Source organism: Pogoniulus pusillus, chromosome 6 (assembly GCF_015220805.1).
Source record: "Pogoniulus pusillus isolate bPogPus1 chromosome 6, bPogPus1.pri, whole genome shotgun sequence".
Lineage (NCBI taxonomy): Eukaryota > Metazoa > Chordata > Aves > Piciformes > Lybiidae > Pogoniulus > Pogoniulus pusillus.
In genome coordinates, this window is record NC_087269.1 from 29876502 (window position 1) to 29900881 (window position 24380).

The 24380-nt window shown below is 52.6% G+C and overlaps 1 protein-coding gene across 3 annotated transcripts in view; it reads left to right on the forward strand.

Moving 5' to 3' along the window:
* Positions 1-24380, forward strand: part of CDH23 (cadherin related 23) — a 370794-nt gene extending 346414 nt beyond the window's left edge. The window contains exons 41-70 of one of the 3 annotated variants that reach the window (XM_064145069.1): positions 2782-2962; positions 4072-4205; positions 4448-4657; positions 4778-4885; positions 5505-5607; positions 6460-6585; positions 6673-6876; positions 7110-7568; positions 8384-8500; positions 8742-8966; positions 9051-9220; positions 10698-10835; positions 10991-11110; positions 11527-11704; positions 12508-12719; positions 13848-14042; positions 14342-14452; positions 14617-14746; positions 17003-17266; positions 17393-17554; positions 17666-17922; positions 18699-18796; positions 18897-19017; positions 19199-19278; positions 20322-20362; positions 20639-20699; positions 21821-21950; positions 22030-22152; positions 22329-22442; positions 23337-24380. In XM_064145069.1, coding sequence (XP_064001139.1) covers positions 2782-2962; positions 4072-4205; positions 4448-4657; positions 4778-4885; positions 5505-5607; positions 6460-6585; positions 6673-6876; positions 7110-7568; positions 8384-8500; positions 8742-8966; positions 9051-9220; positions 10698-10835; positions 10991-11110; positions 11527-11704; positions 12508-12719; positions 13848-14042; positions 14342-14452; positions 14617-14746; positions 17003-17266; positions 17393-17554; positions 17666-17922; positions 18699-18796; positions 18897-19017; positions 19199-19278; positions 20322-20362; positions 20639-20699; positions 21821-21950; positions 22030-22152; positions 22329-22442; positions 23337-23663 — 4899 coding nt within the window. In that variant the 3' untranslated portion in view covers positions 23664-24380. The remainder of the gene's footprint in view (positions 1-2781; positions 2963-4071; positions 4206-4447; positions 4658-4777; positions 4886-5504; positions 5608-6459; positions 6586-6672; positions 6877-7109; positions 7569-8383; positions 8501-8741; positions 8967-9050; positions 9221-10697; positions 10836-10990; positions 11111-11526; positions 11705-12507; positions 12720-13847; positions 14043-14341; positions 14453-14616; positions 14747-17002; positions 17267-17392; positions 17555-17665; positions 17923-18698; positions 18797-18896; positions 19018-19198; positions 19279-20321; positions 20363-20638; positions 20700-21820; positions 21951-22029; positions 22153-22328; positions 22443-23336) is intronic. The other 2 variants (XM_064145064.1, XM_064145065.1) reach the window with 2 other exon arrangements.

Consider the following 24380-nt stretch of genomic DNA (forward strand, 5'->3'; position numbering starts at 1 on the left):
ATTCTATGGTTCTATGATTATGCCTTACCCAGATACAGAAATGTTGGGGAGGGGAAATCAATCGATGTGAGATGATATCTTCCAAAATGAACATTGTTTATTAACTTTGCTACTCAGAACTCTCACCACCCCTGACCACTCATTTTAATAATATTTCAGTTCTTACACGGTCATGGAAACATTCTGTGGATAATATCTACATCCAGTAATAACCAGCAAAATACATAAACACTAATTGAACTGGAAGAGAAGGTTCCTGCAGTCAATGCCACTTGTGGTCAATATGCAGCTTGCCCAGTAGGTGGGCCCAAGCTCTTCCTGCTCTATGGCAGAAGGCAATAGAGAGTTACAAAGAGGCATTTAAGTATTTACTCACAGATTATTGTTGCCCACTCATGGGGCCTAGCCACAGTCCAGACAGTGCCCAAATGCTTTCGGGGGCTCTGTCTTGTTGGACGTTGAGACTTGAATCTTGCCAGCTTCTGGGGAAAGGACACAGACAATCTCTGACCTTGTCTCCTGGCTTCTTCTGGATGATCTGTACATATGTCCAGGGATTCTAGGCAGGACCTTCAGGTGCAGAAGGCAGATGTCGTGCAGAAGGCAGATGTGCAGAAGGCAGATGTGGTGCAGAAGGCAGATGTTGTGCAGAAGGCAGATGTTGTGCAGAAGGCAGATGTCATGCAGAAGGCAGATGTGGTGCAGAAGGCAGATGTCGTGCAGAAGGCAGATGTTGTGCAGTCTCAGCACCATGTCATGCTGGCCACACAGGCTGATCGTGTGCAGGCATCCAGGGTCTGCTCCTGGTAACTCACAGCAGTGGAGTTCACCAGGCAAGCAACAAGGCAGTGTGCAAGAGCAGCAGGGCTGGGCACAGCAGAGAGAGCAGGCAAAGAGCAGGGAAGCAAAGCAGGGAAGCAAAAGCAGGTTGTTCACCTGCCTATCTCCTTTTATCCATGTAGGCCAAGATCAGTTGCCCTTTGGACACAGAATAGCCAATCAGGGTGGCAGTTAGCCAAACCATACCATATTAGGCAAAGCCACAGGCTCACTTTTCCCTACTTTGGGAAGAGCACAGGCCTTGCACTAGGCAGCCACAATACAAGTGTGTGTACCTTACACCACAGGACCCTGGGCAGGCCAGACTCAGTGGCTCCAGGTCCTTTTGTGTCCATTTCCTTGCTTGCCTCTCTGGTGGAGCAGAAAAGCATGCCTAGGCAAGGCAGGACACGTATCAGCCTATTTTGGGCCTGGCAGGCCTAGCACAACAAGAACCAAGCGTTTTGTAGTCCCTCAAAAGGAGCTAAGTTCTTGCGTGCACTATATAATCAAGCAGGTTGGAAGAGACCTCCAAGCTCATCCAGTCCAACTTAGCACCCAGCCCTATCCAGTCAACCAGACCATGGCACTAAGTGCCTCATCCAGGCTTTTCTTTATACCAGTGTGGGAGATTTTCACTGACAAAATCTGTGCTCCCAAGCCTGGGCAGTGCTGTGCTCTGTGCTTGGGTAGATGGGAAACCTTCAGATGTGTGCATCTGATACTATTGGAGATGCCTTCCTGGCCCAGGAAAACTGCTGTAAAAACCTCGAAGGCAGAGCTTTCCCTGCTCCTGGCCCAAGCAGGGACACGAACTTGGAAAGCCCTTCAGTTACTGATGTTATCAGGATGACAGGAAACACCCTTCCTACCCATAACAGCTCTGTATGAAAACTGCTTTTAGGAGGAGCTTTAGTGGTGACCTTGAGTGATGGGAAAGCCATCGAGCTGGTAAGACATGCCCGTGTTTGTTGTTTCTACTGCTAGGGAACTGCTAGGAAATGGAACAGAGACTCAGCTAAACTCTCCTGTCAAGATTAGATTTAGCCAGCCCATCTGATAGATTGTAACCCAGCAAATCAGAAAGCTCCTCCTTTTCAGCATGTCTCTTATAACCACCCGTACCACCAAATCTCAGTCTTCTATTAGCTACTGTAGACACTCCAACTCAGATAGAGTTTCTCCACTGTGCAAGTTTCCTGAAGCCCAGGAAGGAGACTTTCCAATGTAGAGCTGAATAAAGCTCTTCTGGTTAGTGTGACTCAGTTAAAATGCAAGATTCAAGTTTACTGGATCCTCAGCTTTGCCCAGCAGCTCTGTGGTCTACCCTGTCCTAAAATTGTCTTTGTTTTCCTCTTTTGAGACCTTATGATTGATTTCTAGCCAGCCAAGCGTGTCAGTGGAAGGGATGCTAAGATGGGAAACAACCCAACAATGCTGAGTATTGCTTCGTGCTGGAATAAGGACTCAAGCTGCACATTTGTTAAGGTTTACTCAGCATGAGGAATGAGGGCCTTGGTGGAGAAGGAGTGAGCAATCTCGCAGCTGGCTGCAGAGATCAGGTCTTTCCAGCTCATGGGTTTGGTGGTCACATCCATGTCTGTGGGTTTTGGCTATCTGGTTTAGCTTGCAGGATGTGAATGCGGAGAACATTGTATTGACTTCTCCTTCATAGTGTGTGGCCCAGAGGCAGTAAAGAGCCCCACCTGTGTGCAGTTTCAGTGTCACTATAGGACAGGTATGATCAGTAATAGCTGAGTCTTGAGTCCTTGATCTGTGAGCTGGATGGTTGATGAACCCAGCAAAGCCAGAAGTACAGGAGATACTTCACAGTATCACAGTATCACCAAGGTTGGAATGCCATCATGTGTCCAGGGCTTCCACTGCTCCTGGCCAGCTGATCTTCCTTTCCATTCCTTCCCTCTCCTCTCACTGTCCTCCACCCTCTCACCCTGACCTCAGGTGCTGGTGAACCTCAACGACATCAATGACAACTGTCCCACTTTCCCACGTCCTTACGAGGGTCCCTTTGATGTCACTGAAGGGCAGCCGGGCCCACGCGTCTGGACCTTCCTGGCCCACGACGGTGACTCAGGACCTAGCGGACAAGTGGAGTACAGCATCATCGACGGGGACCCCCTTGGTGAGCAGGGACCTGACTGGGGGGGGGCATCACCTCTCCTTCTGGCTGCCACATGGAGGAACCTGGCTTGGGGCGGGGAGCAGGGAGCAAGGAGCAGAAGTGTTTCGGCAAAGCCATCCTCCTGCTAATGCTTTTGCCAATTCAGCCTTTCGACACCAGGAAATCCTGTTTTGAGCAACAGGAAACTTAACCTCTTCTTGGCCAGCTCGTGGCGTGCCCGGGGTTTGTGCGAGAGAGGGGGGAAAGGTGGTGAACAATATTGGTGCCAGAGTCAAAAAGGTCCACAAATAAGAGCTCACAGGAAAGAAATGGAGAGCTGCAAGCCCTCAGACCCTTCCCCTCACCTTCCATGGAGCTTGCAGGGTGTCTGAGGACTCTGCAACCTGTGTCTCCAGCCACACCAGCACCCTGGAGCAGGTACCAGTGGAGCCTCACGGGCATCTCTGTGAACAGGTGGTGACTTTAGCCCGGAGTATCTGAAAGGCAGAACCCTACTGAAAAGCTTTTCCAGAACAACCAGGTTACAGCCCCTTAGCTCATGGGGGTCCATGCTGTGTAGCACACCCTGCTCTGTCCATCAGGGGACCTGGGCAGGTGTCATCTCCAGAAAAGCCCAGAAAAGGGGTATGGTCATCTTTTATCTGGCCATTCAATTCATCTCTTGATGCTGCTGGTATCTGGGAGAGCATCAAGGATAATCCCTGGCTGCCACAGCCTTCCTCTGTCTCAGTCATGGTTTTGCCCCCAACCATGATGGTGCTGGGGGCAAAGCCATGCCTCAGGTTGCACCAGGGGAGGTTTAGGTTGGATATTAGGAAAGATTTTGTCCCTGAAAGAGCAGGCAGACATTGAAACAGGCTTCTCAGAGAAGTGCTGGTGTCACCATCCCTGGAGGTGTTCAACAAATATGTGGACATGGCAGCTAGGGACATGGTTTAATGAGCATGGTGGTGTTGGGTTGGCAGTTGGAGTCTGTGATCTTAGAGGACTTTTCCAACCTTGATGATTCTACGGTGCCTGTGCCCCTGCTCCCCAAAACATTGTTACCCTTGTGGAGCCAGGGCATTCCAATTGCACAGCATGAGGCAGGGCCTCTTTGTTTCTGGCAGGGGAGTTTGTGATCTCCCCAGTGGAAGGGGAGCTGAGGGTGCGGAAGGACGCTGAGCTGGACCGTGAGAACATCCCCTTCTACAATCTCACCATCGCTGCCCGAGACCGAGGCGTGCCACCTCTCAGCTCCACAGTGAGTCCCCCAGGATGGTATGGAGTCTGTGGGATGGTGTCTCCCAGCTCTAGATCCTTCCTTAGGGTCTGCTTTGCCTTCATTCTTCTCCCCCTTCTCCTCCTCCTTCCACTTCTCCCTCGGGTTTTCCTTCTCTATCATAGTGAGCTGCATGGGGAAGCCCACATCTTGCCCAAAGAGGGCAAAGAATGAGAGGGATGGAACTAGGTACCATGTGCCCATATCTCTTCTCTCCCTGGCAGATGGTGGTAGGCATCCGTGTGCTGGACATCAATGACAACGACCCTGTGCTCATCAACCTCCCGATGAACCTCACGCTCAGCGAGAGCGCCCCCGTCTCCAGCTTCGTCACCCGCGTCCTTGCCCGGGACGCAGACAAGGGGCCCAACGCCCTCCTCACCTTCGACATAACAGCAGGCAACGCTGAGAATGCCTTCTACATCAACAGCACTGTACGACCCTGGGAGGCTGGGCTGCTGGCATGGGGAGGGTGGGCACCCATGGTGCTTATCTGGCAGGAGATGCCCTCCTTGTGTCCCTTGTACCTACGTCCTCCCTTTTTCCCTTGGTAGAGTGGCATTGTCTACGTAAACCGACCACTGGACAGGGAGCGGGTGGCAGAGTACAGGCTGACTGTCACCGTGAAGGACAACCCCGAGAACATTCGCAATGCCAGGAGGGTAATTATGGACACTGCCAGGGTCTCCAGTGACACGTGTGGCAGAAGGGGTTACTGTTATGGCTGAAGCCAGGCAGCGCATTTACCCACAGCAGTTCCAACAGCAGCTTCATGCCCTAAAAGCATCTGGGGGCCACAAGGAGGTGGCTACAATCCCACATCTCAGCAGAGAACATGATCAGTAGGGCTTAGAATCATAGAATTGTCAGGGTTGGAAAGGACCTCCAGAAGTCAGCTAGTCCAACTCCCTCTGCAGTAAGCCAGGACATCCTCAACTAGATCAGGTTTCCCAGAGCCATTAGGGCAAGTCCAGCATCACACATGTTGAGTCCACTTAACAGCAGTGGATGTCACAGAAGATGGGACAAAGTTGGTCTGGAGAGCTGGAGACCACAATGGCACTGAAGCATCCTTTGGACCCCACAAGATATCCCTTCAGTGTGTAAGCTGGAAAGAGTTGCCCAGCCCTGAGTGATCACCAGCAGGGTGATCCAGGGAGCACAGCATTATGGTTGCACAGGGCTTCAGCTTTGACTAGCATCACACTGAGATGGGGTGGGAGGTAAGCTGAAAGGAAGGGATATTGTGGTCATCACCCTCTTCTTCTCGTTTTGCTTTAGGATTTTGACCTTCTGGTCATTTCCATAGCAGATGAGAATGACAACCGCCCCCTATTCACACAGAATTCCTACCAGGCTGAGGTGATGGAGAACTCACCTGCAGGTAGGTCTCTCCTTGGCCCTCTGTGTGGCTCCTTGAGGGGCCAGGCAAGGGGAGGTGTCTCCTGGCCATCATGGAGGAGCCACAATTCTGAGTAGGGAAAGGCTACAGGTCAGTAGGACAGGGATGTTGAGGACAAGTGGCTTCTGTTGACCACACAGGGAGGTGAGCTTCAAGGAGATTAAATTTGGTCTATGCTGTTGGTGGAAACTCTTCCTGGCACAAGTCACACACAACACTGTGAGGTTTGGGAACTGCTCAGCTGCAGAGGTACCCATGGCCTGAGCTGACCCCTGGGGCACCAACCTTGAGGGTACCAAGGCACCTAACGTCCCTGCAAGGGGATAGAGTGACATTTCTCCATCACTTGCACCTGGAGCCACTTTGCTTTGGTGGTTAGAGATAAAGTCTACCTGAGCATCAGCCTGCCCAGGCTGACATTTCCCAGCCAAGAGCTAGAAATGCTCTTTTTGTTGCCTTCCTGCCATTTCAGTCACTCCCTGCTCCAAGACTTCAGGTACCTTCCTGTCCCTCTATGGAGGGACATGCCAGGCCGAGGGTTTGGGTGCCTCCAGATGATGCCCTTGGCAACAGGGTCCTGGTGCCACCCATCTGATAGATATGTCTGTCTGTTTGTTTCTAGCCGGACGTCCCACCACCTCACCTGGGCTTCCCGAGTCGGTCTGCAAGGCTGCAGCAGCCGCCTCCCCACTGCCTCCTGCCCCACAAGGCCCTGTTCTGTCACCTCCTCCATCCATTCATTGCTGTCCCTCATGTGTCACCGGGATGGGAGGGAGGTTGGGGGTGCTCCATGGGGAGTTGCTATCCTCCCTAAACCCTTCTCATCCCACCCAGGAACTCTGGTCACGATGCTCAATGGACCCATCCTAGCTCTGGACAGTGATGAAGGCAGCAATGCTGTGGTGACCTACCAACTCATGGAGTCATCCCTAGACTTCTTTGTTATCAACAACAGGACAGGTGAGGCAACTCATCGTGTCCCTGTTCCCAGCCCAAGGCCACCAGGTAGCCATGGGGTCTCTCACTAGGCTTTTCCCTCTTCTCCAGGTGTCGTTTCGGTGAAGCCTGGTGGTGTGATAGACCGAGAGGCTTTGCTGGATCCTCACCTGGAGTTTACACTGCTGGCTCATGATGTGGGAGGGCTGAACAGCACTGCCAGTCTGACAGTGACCATCCTGGACGACAATGACAACCACCCCATCTTCCAGCCAGTGTCCATCACAGCCCGGCTGAAGGAAAACAGCCCCCCAGGTCAGAAGAAGGCCTGGGATAGGTGTGAGGGTGGGCAGCGAGGTGGCCTGGGTGTCCCTCTGGGATTGTGAAGATGCAGCTCCCATTCTCAGGGCTGAGCAGGATAGGAAGGGAAAATTTGGCAGTTGGGGCTGCCCACATATTTGGACTTGACAGTATTTTCCGTGGGTCCAGAGCCTTGTTGCTTCTGCCCTCCAACCCTCTCTTGAGAGGGCTGTGTCCCCCCTTTCCAGGCTTCTCCATCCTTCAGGTGACAGCCACGGATGCCGACAGTGGCCTCAACCAGCAGCTGGATTATCGAATCGAGAGCGGTGGCCAGGACAGGTTCCTGATCGACGCTGCCACGGGGGTGATCCGCGTGGCCAACATCACCATCGACCGGGAGGAGCGGGATGCCTACCGCCTGACGGTGGTGGCCGTGGACCAGGGCACACCAGCACTTTCGGGCACCGCCACTGTCAACCTCTTCATTGACGACGTCAATGACTGCCGGCCCGAGTTCATCAACCCCATCCAGACGGTCAGCATCCCCGAATCGGCTCCCCCTGGCACCCTGGTGGCCGAGGTGACCGCCATCGACCGGGACCTCCACCCTCGCCTGGAATACTACCTGCTGGAGATCGTGGCCCGTGACGACACAGACGCGCTGGTGCCCAACCAGCAGGGAGCATTCATGGTGGATTTTAGGACAGGTAGGAGAGTAGGAAGGGCTGTGCAGGCAGCGAGGACCCCTCTACTCTCTCTGCTTCTTCTTCTCTGCCTGGAGGTAGGTGACCAAGGAACAGGGAGGTGATGCTCCCCTCCTTCCTCCCTTCTCTTCTCCTTCAAACACTGTCTTGCCTTTTTTTGTCCTCTCTGTCCTGGACAACTGACTTATCTAACCCTTCTCTTTCTTTTCTGGATCTCAGCTCACCAGGTTTGTCTCTGTGTCTCTGCCATTTGCTCTCCACGCCATTAGTCGTCTCCCTCCATCTCACCCATCTTCATCACAGGTGGCCAGGCACTGCTCAGCCTTGGCAGACCGGACACAGGCACCCTCACTGAGGGGAGCTGGGGGTGGACTCTGGGGTAGGTGGTGGGCTCTGCCCTCAGGAAAGGAGGGCCAGAAGCTCCCCACCTCTGCTTTGGAAGCGCAGAGTTTATCCAACAATTAAAACCACACTTGGTGGAAAGGATACAGGACAAGACACCTAGATGCTGAGGCGAGGTGGAACTGATTGCTCAAGGGGGCAGCAGCCATTGCTCTCGAACCCCTCTCCTTCACACAACCCAAATCCTGAACCTGTGAGCTTGGTAGAGTGGAGCAGGCAGGAAGGCAGGAGATGGAGAGCAGAAGGAGAGAAGTTTTCTCCTCCTGTTTTCCCCATTTAGCCTTTGAGGAGAGGCAGGACAGCAAAAGCAACAGAAGAAGCAGCAGTTGGCTGGTGCAGATCAGGCTACCGAGGGTTCTCAGTGTTGGGTGGGGCACGGGTGCAACCTGTGACCCCCATCTCTTTGGGATTCCTAGGAGCTGTGAAGATCAAAACTCCTCTCAACCGGGAACTGGTAGCCACCTATGAGGTCACCATCTCTGTCCATGACAATGCCAGTGAGGTCCTCGACCGCTCAGTCAGCGTGCCCAATGGTAAGGGTGAGCTCCTCCCAGAGAGCACAAGGTCAGGCTGGCAGAGTAGGTCTGAAGTAAGTGGCACTGTCCCACAGCCAGCTCAGGGCACAGTGGCTTTACCAATACTGCCATTTTTCTTGATGCACCAGCTCCATTTAGTTGACTTTCCACCCCTCCTTTCTCCCATTCTTCCTTCCCTTCATTTTCACACCTGTCCTCCCCCTCTTCTCTTTCCCTCTGGTCTCTACCATGGCCACAGCCAAGTTGACAGTCAATGTCTTGGACGTCAATGACAACACACCCCGCTTCCGCCCCTTCGGGGTCACCTATTTCACTGAGAAGATCTTGGAGGGAGCCACAAAGGGCACCACACTTATCTCCATCTCAGCAGTAGACCCAGACAAAGGTGCCAATGGACTGATCACCTATGAGCTGTTGAACCTCTCCCCAGAAGGTTATGCCTGCCTTGAAGACCAGTCAGCAGGTCAGTAGCCTGGGGAGGTGGAAGCCCTGGGGCAGGTGGGCAACCCAGGACAGGTTTTTCATTTCAGAGTCTGCCGTCCTCTAGGGAAGGTTGTGGCCAACAGGACAGTGGACTATGAAGAGGTGCAGTGGCTGAACTTCACCATCCGAGCTTCTGACAACGGCTCCCCCCGCAGATCAGCAGAGATCCCGGTGTACCTTGAGATAGTGGACATCAATGACAACAATCCTGTTTTCAGCCAGCCGTCCTACCAGGTGAGCTGAGCTCTCCCCTTCAAGTCAGGGAGGGGCTGGGCAGTGCCTGCCTCGTGAGGAGGGGCACAGAGCTGGCAGTTCTCCCGGGACACCATCTCTTCCCTCTGTGCAGAGAAGGGCAACGAGGCTGGGGAGAGGTCTGGCAAACATGACCTATGAGGAGCAGCTGAGGCAGCTGGGGTTGTTTAGTCTGAAGAAGAGGAGGCTGAAAGGGGACATTATTGCCTTCTACAACTACCTAAAAGGAGGTTGTAGTAAGGCTGGAGCTGGTCTCTTCTCTTGAATGATAGGACAAGAGGAAATGGCCTCAAGTTGCATCAGGGGAGGTTTAGGTTGGATGTGGAGAGGAAGTTCTTTACTGAGCAGGTGGTCAGGCACTGGAACAGGCTGCCCAGGGAGGTGGTGGAGTTGCCATCCCTGGAGGTGTTTAATATGGCACTTGAGGCTATGGTCTAGTGATGAGGGCTGCTGGGATGAAAGTTGGATTGGCTGATCCTGGTGGTCCTTTCCAAGCATAGTGATTCCCAGTGATGAGATGTTGTGCTGAGGGCTTTGGTTTAGTCAAGGACTTGTCAGTGTGAAACCAATGATTGGACTGGATGAGCTTGAAGAGCTCTTCCAATCTAAGAGATTCTGTGATTCTGTGAACCATCTGAATCACAGAACATTAGGGGTTGGAAAGGACCTCAAAAGATCATCCAGTCCAGCCCCCCCTGCCAGAGCAGGATCACCTAGAGCAGGTCACACGGGAACACATGCAGGCGAGTTTTAAAAGTCTCTGAAGGAGACTCCATAACCTCTCTGGGCAGCCTGTTCCACAGCTCCAGCACCCTCACAGTGAAAAAAAATTTCCTTATGTTCATGTGGAACCTTCTATGCTTCAGCTTGCACCCATTGCTCCTTGTCCTATCACTGGGCATCACTGAGCAGAGCCTGGCTCTATCCTCCTGACAGCTGACAGTCACCCTTCACATCTTTATAAATATGAATGAGGTCACCCCTCAAGCTGCTCTTCTCCAGGCTAAAGAGTCATAGAATCATATAATCAACCAGGTTGGAAGAGACCTCCAAGATCATCCAGTCCAACCTATCACTCAGCCCTATCCAATCAAGTAGACCATAGCACTAAGTGCCTCCCAGCTCCCTCAGCCTGTCCTCAAAAAGGAGGTGTTCCTCTGCTTTCAGCATCTTTGTCGCTCTGTGCTGGACTCTTTCAAGCAGTTCCCTGAGGTCCTTCTTGAATTGAAGGGTCCAGAACTGGACACAATATTCCAGATGTAACCTCACCAGGGCAGAGTTGAGGGGAAGGAAAATCTCTCTTGACCTCTACTAACCACTGCCCTTCTAATGCACCCTGAGGTACTCTGTGTGAACGTCTTGTTCTGGGTGCAGCTGTGCCACCCTATGTCCTTGGCCACTGCCTGCTAAAACAGCAAGTTACGAAGCAACCAGTCCTACCTGCTCCCTTTGCCTGCAGAAAGCTGTCTTTGAGGATGTGCCTTTGGGTACAGTCATCTTGAGAGTCAAGGCCACGGATGCAGATTCTGGGCGCTTTGCTCTCATCCAGTACAGCCTGAGCGATGGAGAGGGCAAGTTTGGGATAAATCCTGACACGGTAAGGAGCCAACCAAGCCTAGAATAGGGTGGGGAAAGTGAGGAGAGGCTGACATGGCCCCACCTTGTGCCTTTCTCCCACACTTCACCTTCTGCCCCTTCTTGAGTGCCAGCTCTGCCAGATGAGATCCACCTGAAGGTCTCTGTGTGCTGCAGGGTGACATCTACATCCTGTCAGCCCTGGACCGGGAGAAGAAGGATCACTACACACTGACAGCCGTGGCCAGGGACAACCCTGGGGATGTCTCCAGTAACCGTAGGGAGAACTCTGTGCAGGTAGGGCTCTCCTCTTCCCCCCCATCCCTTCAGTGTCATCAGCAAGAAGGTCTCACACCTCAGGCTTACCTCCCCAGCGTGCTTGCTGGTGGCTCAGGAAGGAGTTAAGCAGAAGGAAGAGAGGATGACCCCAGGCACTGTGGATGGTGCAGGGGACTCTGTGGGGAGGGCAAGTCAGCAGGAGGGGCAGGGGAGGGTGATATGATTGTCTGCAAGTGCTGTGGTGTGTATGAGTGCCCCACCTGTGGTGGTCCCCATTGTTGGAGGCAGGAATTCAGGCAGCAGCATTAATCCAATAGCAGGAAGGGCACTGTGCTGCAGCAGCACAGTCAAGGGTCACAGCAGGGTTGTGGTCCCCAGGGGCTGCCCAGCCCTCTCCACCCCCAAGTCACCCAATCAGCTGTGTTTTGTTGAAGGTGCTGATCACAGTCTTGGACATCAATGACTTCAGACCCCATTTCAGTAAGAGCCAGTTCAGCACTAGCATCTATGAGAACGAGGTGGCAGGGACATCAGTGATCACCATGACTGCCATTGACCTGGATGAAGGGGATAACGGTGTGGTGACCTACAGCATCGAGGGGCCTGGAGCAGGTAGGTGCTGGCAGTGGAGGATCTCCTGTGGGTGGTTTGGAGCAAGGTTGTGCACACTCTCCGAGGAGCAAAACCAAAAGCTTGAAGCTTTCATTATTGCTCCACAGTTCCCAGTTCCCTGTGGAGTGGCATGTTACATAGAATCAAAGAACCTTTCGAGTTGAAAGAGACCTTTAAAGGTCACCTAGTTCAATCCCCCTGCAGTCAGCAGGGACATCTGCAACTAGAGCAGGTTGCTCAGAGCCCTGTCCAAACTGACCTGGAACGCTTCCAAAGATGGGGGTTATGGCTTTGCCTGCCTTTGTCCTGCAGCCCAGCCTTACCTTCTCCTTTGGTCTCCCCCACCCCAGCAGGACTTTTTCTGTGCACAAGTGTGTTTTACAGCAAACTCACTGCACAGCTCAGAGGAAAGCCAAACAGGGTTATGGGTGGACAGTGATAGTGCCTGAAATCAGTGTATCTCTGCATACCAAGGACTGATCCAAGCCAGGCAAAAGCCAGTGTAACAGCAGAATGCTTATTGTCCTGAGACCCATGGGTTTCTCTGACCCTGCCTTGTCCCAGTCTGGGCAGAAGTGAAAGGTGGCTAGACATGACCTGAAAGCAGGGCCCTTGGCACTGCTCACTGTTAGGGATACAGCAGTGGATAAGGATGCTCTGAAAACCTGAGACCAACCACACCCCTGGTCACAGAAATTTGCTGCCAGTGACTGCTGTGCTTCAGCTGGTATACTGGTTTCCAATCATCATTTATCTGGGGCCAAGTGTCCTGAGCCAGAGATGTGATTTCTCTACCTCTCCAGAGGCATTCAAGATCAATAAGGACACTGGACTCATCAAGTCTCGTCGGCGCTTGAAGTCCTATGAAAGATTCAACCTGACTGTGGTGGCCACAGATAAAGGACATCCTCCTCTCTGGGGGACCACCATGCTCCACATAGACGTCATCGACATCAATGACAACCGTCCTGTCTTCGTCCGCCCACCCAATGGCACCATCCTGCACATCAAAGAGGTAACCCCCTTGAGAGGCAGTGGGAGTCAAGACACACCAAGACCATGCCCTTTGGGTGCTTCTGTCTGCTGGTGGCAAAATCCATCTCCACTATGGGTGGAAAAAAGATCCTTTATTTAACATTTCCACTTTGATTTAACATTTCCATCTCCACCATGGATGGGAAAAAGATCTTGATTTAACATTTCCACTTTGATTTAACATTTCCATCTCCACCATGGATGGGAAAAAGATCTTGATTTAACATTTCCCACCTTGATTTAACATTTCCATCTCCACCATGGATGGAAAAAAGATCTTGATTTAACATTTCCCACCTCGATTTAACATTTCCATCTCCACTATGGATGGGAAAAAAGATCTTGATTTAACATTTCTCACCTCAATTTAACATTTCCATCTCCACTATAGATGGAAAAAAGATCTTGATTTAACATTTCCCATCTTAATTTAACATTTCCATCTCCACTATGGATGGAAAAAAGATCTTGATTTAACATTTCCCACCTTGATTTAACGTTTCCATCTCCACTATGGATGGAAAAAAGATCTTGAATTAACATTTCCCACCTTGATTTAACGTTTCCATCTCCACTATGGATGGAAAAAAGATCTTGATTTAACATTTCCCACCTTGATTTAATGTTTCCATCTCCACTATGGATGGAAAAAAGATCTTGAATTAACATTTCCCATCTTGATTTAACATTTCCATCTCCACTATGGATGGAAAAAATATCTTGATTTAACATGAGAAGGGTTGTGAGGCTGGATGGCCAACAAGAGTCAACATGTGAGTGGGGATGCTGGGCTGATTTTGGGGAACAGAAAGCCCAGCAGCACATAGAATAAGGAAACAGCCAGTTGCTGCGTGTCAAGCATATTCATAAGCAAGAGCCAAAATGCTGACATTTGAGATGTTTCTCCTTTCCAGGAAACCAGGCTTGGCTCAGCCAGCCACCAATGTGCACATGGAGTAGCCACTATGCTGTAGGGAATCATGGCTCCACATTGCCCCCAACTGGGTTTTGGGCAGCAGGACCCTGCTGACCTTGACGAGAGAGGGTTTGGAGGGGAAAGGAGCTCACTTGCAATATCAGGGCTGAGAAGTTGTCTATGTGCAAGCAGGAGATTCCCCTGAGGTCCAACGTCTATGAAGTCTATGCCACGGACAAAGATGAGGGCCTCAACGGAGCGGTGCTCTACAGCCTGCTGAAGACCGGGGCAGGGAGCAGAGACTGGGAGTACTTCAGCATCGACGCGGTCAGCGGGCTGATCCAGACAGCCATGCGGCTGGACCGCGAGAAGCAAGCCGTCTACAACGTGAGCCAGGCAGCAGCCTGCCCATGGGGTGGCTGGCAAGGCCCTCGAGGCTGAGGGGCTGGTGGGGTGCAAGGGATGTGGCGAGGCCGGGATCAGTGGCCGCGGCCATGGAGATGCCATACCTTAAGCAGGACATGGGTGGTTAGCAGCGAATTGCATCCTGGTGGGCCAACTCTCAGTTCCACCTTAAATCCCCCTCAAAGTCCTCCACCACCAGATGTTCCCTCTGTCCCTGCCTCAGTGCTGTCTCCTGCTCCGTGTGGCTTTGCCCAGTAAGATCTTTTTGCCTCTTTTCCCAGCTGATTATCGTGGCCTGTGACCAGGGCCAGCCAGCCTACGAGACCATGCAGCCCCTCCAGGTTGCACTCGATGACATAGATGACAATGAACCTGTCTTCATCAGGCCACCTGTAAGGAGCTGGGGTGGAAGGGGTAGGACTCAGGGGATGGAGAGTTGGGAATGCTGATGAGGATGTTTGATGGAGCGTGGTGGGGAGGACAATGGGACTTGTCCACTTTATTTTAAAGCCACCTCAATGCTCATAGCCTTCCTTTCTTCTGGGGTCTCTGGCAGAGGGACAGTCCCCAGTACCAGATGCTCTCTGTCCCTGAGCACTCACTGCCAGGCACTGTGGTGGGGAACGTCACAGGGGCAGTGGATGCAGATGAAGGCTCCAATGCCATCGTCTACTACTTCATAGCAGGTAGGTGCTGAGTAGAAAGAACGGACAGTTCTGTGTGTCCCTGCACACCCCTTGCCAAGAGTTTCCATCGTGCCTATCCTCATGCCACTGCTTTTCTGCCCTGATCAGTGGGTAAAGTGGCATTTTAGAAATACCAAGCCCAAAGACCTCACCTGGAGTAGTGTATCTGGCTCTGGTGCCCTCAGCATGAGAAGGGCATGGACCTGATGGAGTGGGTCCAGAGGACGGTCACTAAAATGATCAAACAGCTGGAACAGTTTTCCTGCAAGGACAGGCAGAGAGATTTGGGGTTGATCAGCCTGGAAAAGAGAAGGGAGCCCTAAGAGCAGCATTAGAGTATCTGAAGGGGGCCTACAAGAAGGCTGTAGAGGAACTGTTTTACAAAGGCCTGCAGTGATAAGATGAAGGGCAATGGCTTGACATTTGAGAAGAGTAGACTTAGATTGGGTGTTAGGAACAAGTGGACAACTGGAACAGGTTGCCCAGGAAGGTAGTTGAGGCCTCATCCTTGGAGAACCTGATCTAATGGATGATCAAAAATGCTGGAAGAGACCTCCAAGCTCATCCAGTCCAACCTATCAACCAGCCCTATCCAATCAACTAAACCATAGCACTTAGTGCCTCATCCAGGCTTTTCTTTAACACCTTCAGGGATAGCAACTCCACCACCTCCCTGGGCAGCCCATTCCAATGCCAATCACTTTCTCTGGCAACAACTTCCTCCTAACATCCAGCCTAGACCTCCCCTGGCACAACTTGAGGTCCATTCCAACCCAAACCATTCTATGATTTTCACAGTATCACAGTATCAACAAGGTTGGAAGAGACCTCACAGATTATCAAGTCCAACCCTTTACCACAATTCTCAAGGTTAGGCCATGGCACCAAGTGCCACGTCCAATCCTGCCTTGAACAGCCCCAGGGACGGCGACTCCACCACCTCCCCGGGCAGCCCATTCCAGTGTCCAATGACTCTCTCAGTGAAGAACTTTCTCCTCACCTCCAGCCTAAATTTCCCCTGGCACAGCCTGAGGCTGTGTCCTCTCGTTCTGGTGCTGGCCACCTGAGAGAAGAGAGCAACCTCCTCCTGGCCACAACCACCCCTCAGGTAGTTGCAGCCAGCAATAAGGTCACCCCTGAGCCTCCTCTTCTCCAGGCTAAACAACCCCAGCTCCCTCAGCCTCTCCTCGTAGGGCTGTGCTCAAGGCCTCTCCCCAGCCTCGTCGCCCTTCTCTGGACACGCTCAAGCATCTCAATGTCCTTCCTAAACTGGGGGGCCCAGAACTGAACACAGTACTCAAGGTGTGGTCTAACCAGTGCAGAGTACAGGGGCAGAATGACCTCCCTGCTCCTGCTGACCACACCATTCCTGATGCAGGCCAGGATGCCACTGGCTCTCTTGGCCACCTGGGCACACTGCTGGCTCATGTTCAGGCGGGTATCAATCAGCCCCCCCAGATCCCTCTCTGTCTGGCTGCTCTCCAGCCACTCCAACCCCAGCCTGTGTCTCTGCATGGGGTTGTTGTGGCCAAAGTGCAGCACCCTGCACTTGGAGCTATTGAACGCCATCCTATTGGACTCTGCCCATCTGTCCAGGTGGTCAAGGTCCTGCTGCAGAGCCCTTCTGCCCTCCAACCCAGCCACATCTGCCCCCAGCTTGGTGTCATCTGCAAACTTGCTGATGACTGATTCGATGCCCTCATCCAGATCATCTATGAAGATGTTAAAGAGGATGGGGCCCAGCACTGATCCCTGAGGGACACCACTAGTGACAGCTGCCAGCTGGATGTGGCACCATTCACCACCACTCTCTGGGCTCAGCCCTCCAGCCAGTTCCTAACCCAGCACAGAGTGTTGCCATCCAAGCCATGACCTGACAGCTTAGCCAGCAGTTTGCTGTGAGGGACAGTGTCAAAGGCCTTGCTGAAGTCCAGATAGACCACATCCACAGGCCTCCCCACATCCACCAAGCAGGTCACCTGATCATAGAAGGAGATCAGGTTGGAAAGGCAGCATCTGCCCTTCCTAAAACCATGTTGGCTGGACCTGAGCCCTTTGCCATCCCTCAGGTGCACAGTTATTGCCCCCAAGATAACCTGCTCCATCAGTTTCCCTGGCACTGAGGTCAGGCTGACAGGTCTGTAGTTCCCAGGTTCCTCCATCCAACCCTTCTTGTGGATGGGGATCACGTTGGCCATTTTCCAGTCTCCTGGACCTCTCCGGTGAGACTAACTGGGGATCTCTTTCTGCACCCAGCTGGGAACCAGGAGAGTAACTTCCAGCTGAGCCGAGAGGGGAAGCTGCAAGTCTTGCAAGACCTGGACCGGGAGAAGGAGCCATTCTACTCCATCATTGTCAAAGCATCCAGCCAGAGGAATTGGTCCACTCCCCAGGGCCAGCAAGGGAGCGAAGCCCATCCCTGGGACCCCTCTGAGGACCTGACACTTCAGGAGGTGCGGATCTTCCTGGACGACATCAATGACCAGTCCCCCCAGTTCACCAAGTCGGAGTACACAGCGGGTAAGAGGTGCCAGGGGCTGGGGCGGGGCACCAAGAGGCAGAGATGGTTCAGGGAAGGTCCAACTGGATGAAGGGGCAGTCAGAGCCAGCCTGGCCCCAGGTCCCTGTCCCATCTCTCCCTCAAAGGAGTTGCCACTGACGCCAAGGTGGGATCAGAGCTGATCAGAGTAGTCGCAGTGGACGCCGATGTGGGCAACAACAGCCTAGTCCTGTACACCATCTTGAGCATCCGCTACATCAGGCAGCACTCCAATGACTCCGAGGAGGTGGCCAACATCTTCAGCATCGGTGTGTACCATACATGCTGCAGGAACACGGGACCATGGCCAGAGGTGCCCCCTGTGCTAGTCTCCATGGCCAAAGACCCTAATCCTGAGCTCGTGATCGTTGTTCCTCTAGGAGCCCTTGATGGGATCCTGCGAACCTTCGACCTCTTCACAGCCTACAACCCTGGCTACTTTGTGGTGGATATCATGGCCTCTGACTTGGTAGGCCACAACGACACAGCCGTGGTGGGGATTTACATCCTGCGGGATGACCAGCGGGTCAAAATCATCATCAACGAGATCCCAGACAAAGTCAGGCAGTTCGAGGAGGAGTTCATCGGCCTACTGTCCAACATCACGGGTGCCATCGTCAACACAGATGATGTGCAGGTAACCATCCACCTTTGGGATAGCTTCACAGGGTAGGTAAACCTCTTGGGAGGTCTCCTGTGAGGATACTGTGGCTGTGTAAATCACAGACACCTCTGAGCTCTTAAGCGGTGGATACACCTCAGGCTGGTGTGCATCTCTGATGGTTTGGGTGTTACCTGCCCCCCCCCGACTTTTAAAATCACCCAGACTAGACTCAGCCAGCTCTGCAAGTTGAACAAAGCTTCACATTTACAGCTTAGCACAATATACAAGCAGATATTTGCAATCTATATACAGCTATAGACAGAAAGATACAAGTTAAAAGGTAATACAGAAACACACCACCTCTCCCAGAAACCTGAGTCCCCAGGAGGGGCTCCCAACCACCTTCCACCTTCTCCCACTCCTCTCTCTGCCTTACCCCAGACATTGCCTTGTGCCAAGGAAGAATGAAGGGTCAGCCAGGGTGTTAGGGAGCAGGTGGATTAATCAGAGTTGGGTTAGGGAGAGGAAAATGCAGCACGTAGCCCGGACAGAAAGCAAGTCCCTACTCCCTTTTCTATATTTACACTCTAGTCATTATACCTCTCAGCAAGCCTATGAGTGCAGTAGACATCACCATTTTTTCCCTTTCACCGCCTGTAATCTAATTCTTCTCACCAAAACATTCCAGCTAGCTTCAAACTAGCACAGCATCAAAAGGGTCCAGACCAGTGCTTGAGGGTCTCTTGCTGCATGCAAACACCAGGAGCAGACATCTCTCCCACACTGCAGAGCTTGCTGTCTCCCCACAGTTCCATGTCGACAAGAAAGGTCGAGTGAACTTTGCACAGACAGAGCTGCTGATCCACGTGGTGAACAAGGAGACCAACCGCATCCTGGACGTGGAGCGGTACGTCGCCCGGCCCGGCCCCCAGCTCCTCACCCAGCCTGCTGCCTCCTCAGGAAGCCTCATTAACATCACGATGCCCAAGCGACTCTTCTCTTCCTAGGGTGATTCAGATGATAGATGAGAATAAGGAGCAGCTGAGGAATCTTTTCAGGAACTACAACGTGTTAGATGTGCAACCTGCCATCACTGCCCGGGCCCCAGATGACCTCTCAGCTCTGCAGGTAATGGCCCTGCTAGGGCTTGGAGATGTCTGCTGCTTACGGGTGGGGCAATGTCCCTTCCCATCCTCCAAGGCCCTCCATGGCCTGGAGAGGGGTTTCACCTGAATAATTTCAAGTGGGTACACACCACTGAGTGCTGGTTCTGTGCCAGAGGTTGCCATTGCCCCTCTGTCTCTCCCAGATGGTGATTATTGTGCTGGCTGTCCTGCTCTTCCTGGCTGCCATGCTCTTCATCCTCATGAACTGGTACTACCGGACAGTGTGAGTAGCACCTAGGCTCTGCCCTGCCAGCTGCAACATCCCTACAAGCCAAGGGAACCCTGTGTGGCAGTGCCATCAAAGCAAAGGAGGATATCAGCACCCCCAGATCTTCTGGGACGAGACTCGTCCTGGGTTCAGAAATTGCCTTTCTTCCCTCAAAATATCATCGAGTCACAGAATCATTTTGGTTGGAAGAGACCTTTAAGATCATCAAGCCCAGCCATTAACCCAGCACTGCCAGGTCACCACTAAACCATGTCCCTTAGCACCACATCTGTACAGCTGTTAAATCCCTTTAGGTATGGGGACTTCACCACTGCCCTGGTTAGCCTGGTCCAGGGCTTGACAACCCTTCTGAGTGAAGAAGCTGTTCCTCATGCACAACATAAGCCTCTCCTGGCCATTTCCTTTCATCATGTCATTTGTTACTTGAGAAAACACCAACTTCCCATCTCACTTCAGCCTCCTTTCAGGGAGTTGTAGAGAGCCAGGGGGTCTCCCTTTAGCCCTCTTTCCTTGAGGCTGAACAACCCCAGTTCCCTCAGACAGTCCTCAGGAGATTTGTGCTCTAGATCGTTCACCAGCTTCAGTGCCCTTCTTTGGACATACTCCTGCACCTCAATGTACTTCTTGGACTGAGGGGCCCAAAAGTGAACTGGAAAGGCACAGCCTCACCAGTGTTGAATGCAGGAGCACGATCACTTCTCTGGTCTTGCTGATCACACTACTGCTGATCCAGGCCAGGATGCTTTTGTCCTTCTTGGCCACCTGGGTGCATGCTGGCTCATCTTCAGTCAGTTGCCATCCAATACCTCCAGGCCCTTTTCCACCCAGCAGCTTTCCAGCTACTCAGTCCTAAGCCTGGTGCATTTTGGTGACCCACAACTTACAGTGGTTTTAACACTGATGTCACCACTCTCCACCAAGCTCCCTGCTGCCCTAGGTTCAAGAGTTGTTTACAGGGTTATTGCAAATCTGTTTCCTCTTCTGCCTCAAATCATCCCCCTTATTTTCTTCCCTGATTCCTTGTGTTTCTTTCCCAGGCACAAAAGGAAACTGAAAGCCATCGTGGCTGGCTCCACAGGTGAGCAGTGTTGGGGATTCTCAGGGTTCATGAGGAGTCCAGAGTAGAAGAGTACACAGGGACACATGGGGGACGTCAGCAAGGTGTAAATCAGAAGTGTGCTACCCAGTGAGGGGTTTCTTAGGATCCAGGCTCCACATTATCAGTTGCATGTCAGGTCATGCCACTGGTGCCTTTTTGGTCACCAAGTTTCCTCCTCTGATAAGTGCCACCCCATGGTTTGCTGCTCAGCCTGTTGACTTGCCACCCTGTAACTCCCACTCCCATCTTTTGCAGGGAATAGAGGTTTCATGGACATTATGGACATGCCAAACACTAACAAATACTCCTTTGATGGGTGAGTTCTCCCCTTCCTTCCCCTTCCCAATTTGCCACCTACAAAGGTGCTTCTGAGAGGGGAATGCCTACATTTACAGACAAGGATGCATGGGAGATGGAGATGCAATGCAGAAGCCTGTGGCCAGGTATGCCACGTGGGGCATGACTGGCTCTAGGGCTTGCCTTGAGACTTTGCAAAGCGAGCACTGGCCAGGCTTGGGCAAGTAAGAGATGATGAGCACATCAGCACACATCTGGATCCAGAGCAGCCAAATTCATGCCTGTGCAGGACAGGAGGAGGCAGTGCAACCTCAGAAGCTGGCCTCTGGGTGGGGTTAGGGATGTTAACCGTCTGAACCTCATGAGGTTCAACAAAGTCAAGTGCAAGGCCCTGCGTCCAGAGTGGGACAATCCTCAGTGTCAGCACAGGCTGGAGGAAGAAAGGCTGGGGAGCAGCCCTGAGGAGAAGGACCTGGGGCTGCTGGTAGGTGAGAAGCTGTCCATGAGCCAGCGCTGTGTATTCCCAGCCCAGCTGATCCCCAGCAGCGTGGGCAACAGCTGGAGGGTGGGGATTCTGCCCCTCTGCTCCGCTGAGACCCCACCTGCAGGGCTGGGGCCAGCTCTGGAGTTCTCAGCGCAGGAGAGACATGGACCTGTTGGAGTGAGGCCAGAGAGGGTCACAAAGATAATCAAAGGGCTCTGAGTACAGGCTGAGAGAGTTGGGGTTGTTCAGTCTGGAGAAGAGAAGGCTCTGGGGAGACCTTTTGTTGGCCTCTCAGTACTTAAAAGAGCTGATAACAAAGACTTTTTAGCAGGGCCTGTTGTAACAGGCCACGTGGTGATGGGTGTAAACTAAAAGAGGGAGATGGAACCTGGAGAGAAGGAAGACATTCTTTGTGTTGAGGATAGTGAGACACTGGCTTAGGTCGCCCAGAGAGGTGGTAGATGTCCCACTCCTGGAATCACTGCAAGTCAGGTTGCTTGGGAGTATAACCTGCTCTAGTTGCAGACATCCCTGCCAACTGCAGGATTTGGACCAGGTGACATTTAAAGGTCCCTTCCTACTCAAACCAATCCAGTCTGTGATTCTATGCTGCCACTCTTCTGTCACACTGACAGCTGCTCCTCTCTCCTGGGCAGGGCCAACCCAGTGTGGCTGGACCCTTTCTGCAGGAACATGGAGCTGGCGGCGCAGGCAGAGCATGAAGATGACCTGCCAGAGAACCTGAGTGAGATCACCGACCTCTGGAACAGCCCTGCCCGCACCCACGTGAGACACAACCACCAGCACGACTTCTCCCCCTGCCCAGCGCCTGTGCCACCTCCTCAGCTGCTCTTTCCTCCCCCAGGGGACCTTCGGGAGAGAGCCCTCTGCAGCCAAGCCCGAGGATGACCGCTACCTGCGGGCAGCCATCCAGGAGTATGACAACATTGCCAAGCTGGGGCAGATCATGAGGGAGGGACCCATCAAGGTGAGTGACAAGCGTGGATGTCCTCCACCAAAGGGGTTTTCTTCTACTATGACTTCCAGGTTCACAGCTGCATCTCCAGAGGGTGATGTTGCTTCAAAAAGTGCTGGGATGAGGCCAGCCTCCCTCCCACCAACCCACCTGCCTTGGGTAACTCCTCTCTCTCCCGCTCCACCCAGGGCACTCTCTTGAAGGTGGTTCTGGATGATTACATGCGCTTGAAAAAGCTCTTTGCCCAGCGGATGGTGCATAAGGCCACCGCCAGTCAGGGGGACCGCTCCTCGGTCTCGGAGGTAGAGGGGGTGTGCATGGGCATGGGGGGATGTTTGCTGTGCCCTCTAGGATGCAGTGTGCTTTCCTGACCCCGCAGGCTGCAGTCACTCCCCGCACCCACGGTCCCCACCACTCAGTGATGCCACTATTCTCTGCTTGGCCAAAATGAGCCAGGTGGTTTTCCACTGAGGCTGCTGGTTCCTCACAGTGCCCCAGCTCTCAGCACCAGCAGCAGCCTCTTCTTTGGTCTCTCCCACCCCAGGGGAAGCTTTGCACAGTCCACTGTCCATCACCTCTTTGTTCCTCTGCTGAGGCTGGGGTCGAGAAGCTGTGAGTGGCTGCACACACATGGGGACATCTTCCCTCCCTTCTGCTCCTCTGAGATTATCAGCCCAGCAGGTTTTAGAGACAAAAAGGATGGGACAGAAGGTTTTGGTGCAGGAGGGCTGGTGTGGGGAGAAGTAGCTCCTCCCACAGCCTTTCCCCTCTTCATGGGGAGCACAACCTGAGACAAACAGAGTGATGCAATCAGATACACATTTCAGCCCTTCTGCCCCCATCCTCCCCAACCCTATTCATCCTTCCCTCATCTCTTTTCCTTGTCTGCTTCCTGCCCCACCACCCTCACACAACCCCAAATCCTCCCACCTTGGCTGATGTGGGGGCTGCTGCTGGACCCCCCACTCAACTGGCAGCAAGTGTCTGAGCCAAGGTGCCCACCTGAGGAACAAGTGATCTGCTGGAGATCGTCATCACAGTGGTGATCCTCATCACCACTCTCTGAGGCTGCTTCAGAAGAGGAGGGTCTCATCCCTCCTGCCAGGCTCCAGCATTGAAGGAGGTTTGGAGGTGGGGAAGCCAGGATTTGCTCTGACTGCAGTGGTGATCCCCCCCCCTCCATGGCCCTTTTGCAGCTGATCCAGAAAGAGTTGGAGGAAGAGGAGGAGGAGCGCAGCCCCAGCCAGGGCAGCCTCCGCTTCCGTCACAAGCAGCCAGTGGAGCTGAAAGGCCCTGATGGCATCCACGTGGTACACGGCAGCACGGGCACACTGCTCGCCTCTGACCTCAACAGCTTGCCCGAGGATGACCAGAAGGTGTTGGGTCGCTCGCTGGAGACTCTGACCGCCGACTGCGGGGGCTACAGCGACCACAATGCCCGCACCGAGTCGGCCAAGTCCACCCCCATGCACAAGATGAGGGAGGTGATCATGGAAAGCCCCTTGGAGATCACCGAGTTATGACAAGCAAGGGTGGTGATAATGATGCTTCTCTAGGCAAGCCGGGGTTGGCGGGGATGAAGCACAGACCAGGGGAGCGTGGTGTGGGCCAGGAGCACCCCAAGACCAGTGCTTGGCCCCCCTCTTCCCCCCAAAGAAGGAGTCGAGGCCAATCAGTGCAGTTGGCTCTGGCAGCCTTGGAGAGCTTGGCCCCGGGAAAGGGCTCTCAGGACCAGAATGCTTTTATTCACCTGTCATTTATCCATGAAAGCATTACCTATTTTTTTTATTTTTTCTTACTAAAAAGGGAAAAAATAAAACACAACAAGTTTTGGGTTTTTTAATAAAAATAGAAAAAAAAAAGGGAAAAAAAGAAAGGAAACAAAAAGAAAAGAAAAAGAAAAAAGGGGGCAAAAGGAAAAAAGAAGAGAGGAAAAAAAAAGGAAAAAGAAGAGAGGAAAAAAAGGAAAAAGAAGAGAGAAAAATAGGAAAAAGAAGAGAGAAAAAAAAGGAAAAAGAAGAGAGAAAAAAGGAAAAAGAAGAGAGGGAAAAAAGGAAAAAGAAGAGAGGGAAAAAAGGAAAAAGAAGAGAGGGGGGAAATAAAGAGAGGGATGGAAAAGGAAAAAGAAGAGAGAAAAAAAAGGAAAAAGAAGAGGGGAAAAAAAGAAAAAGAAGAGAGGAAAAAAAGGAAATAAAAGAGAGGGGAAAAAAGGAAAAAGAAGAAAGAAACAAAAAGGAAGA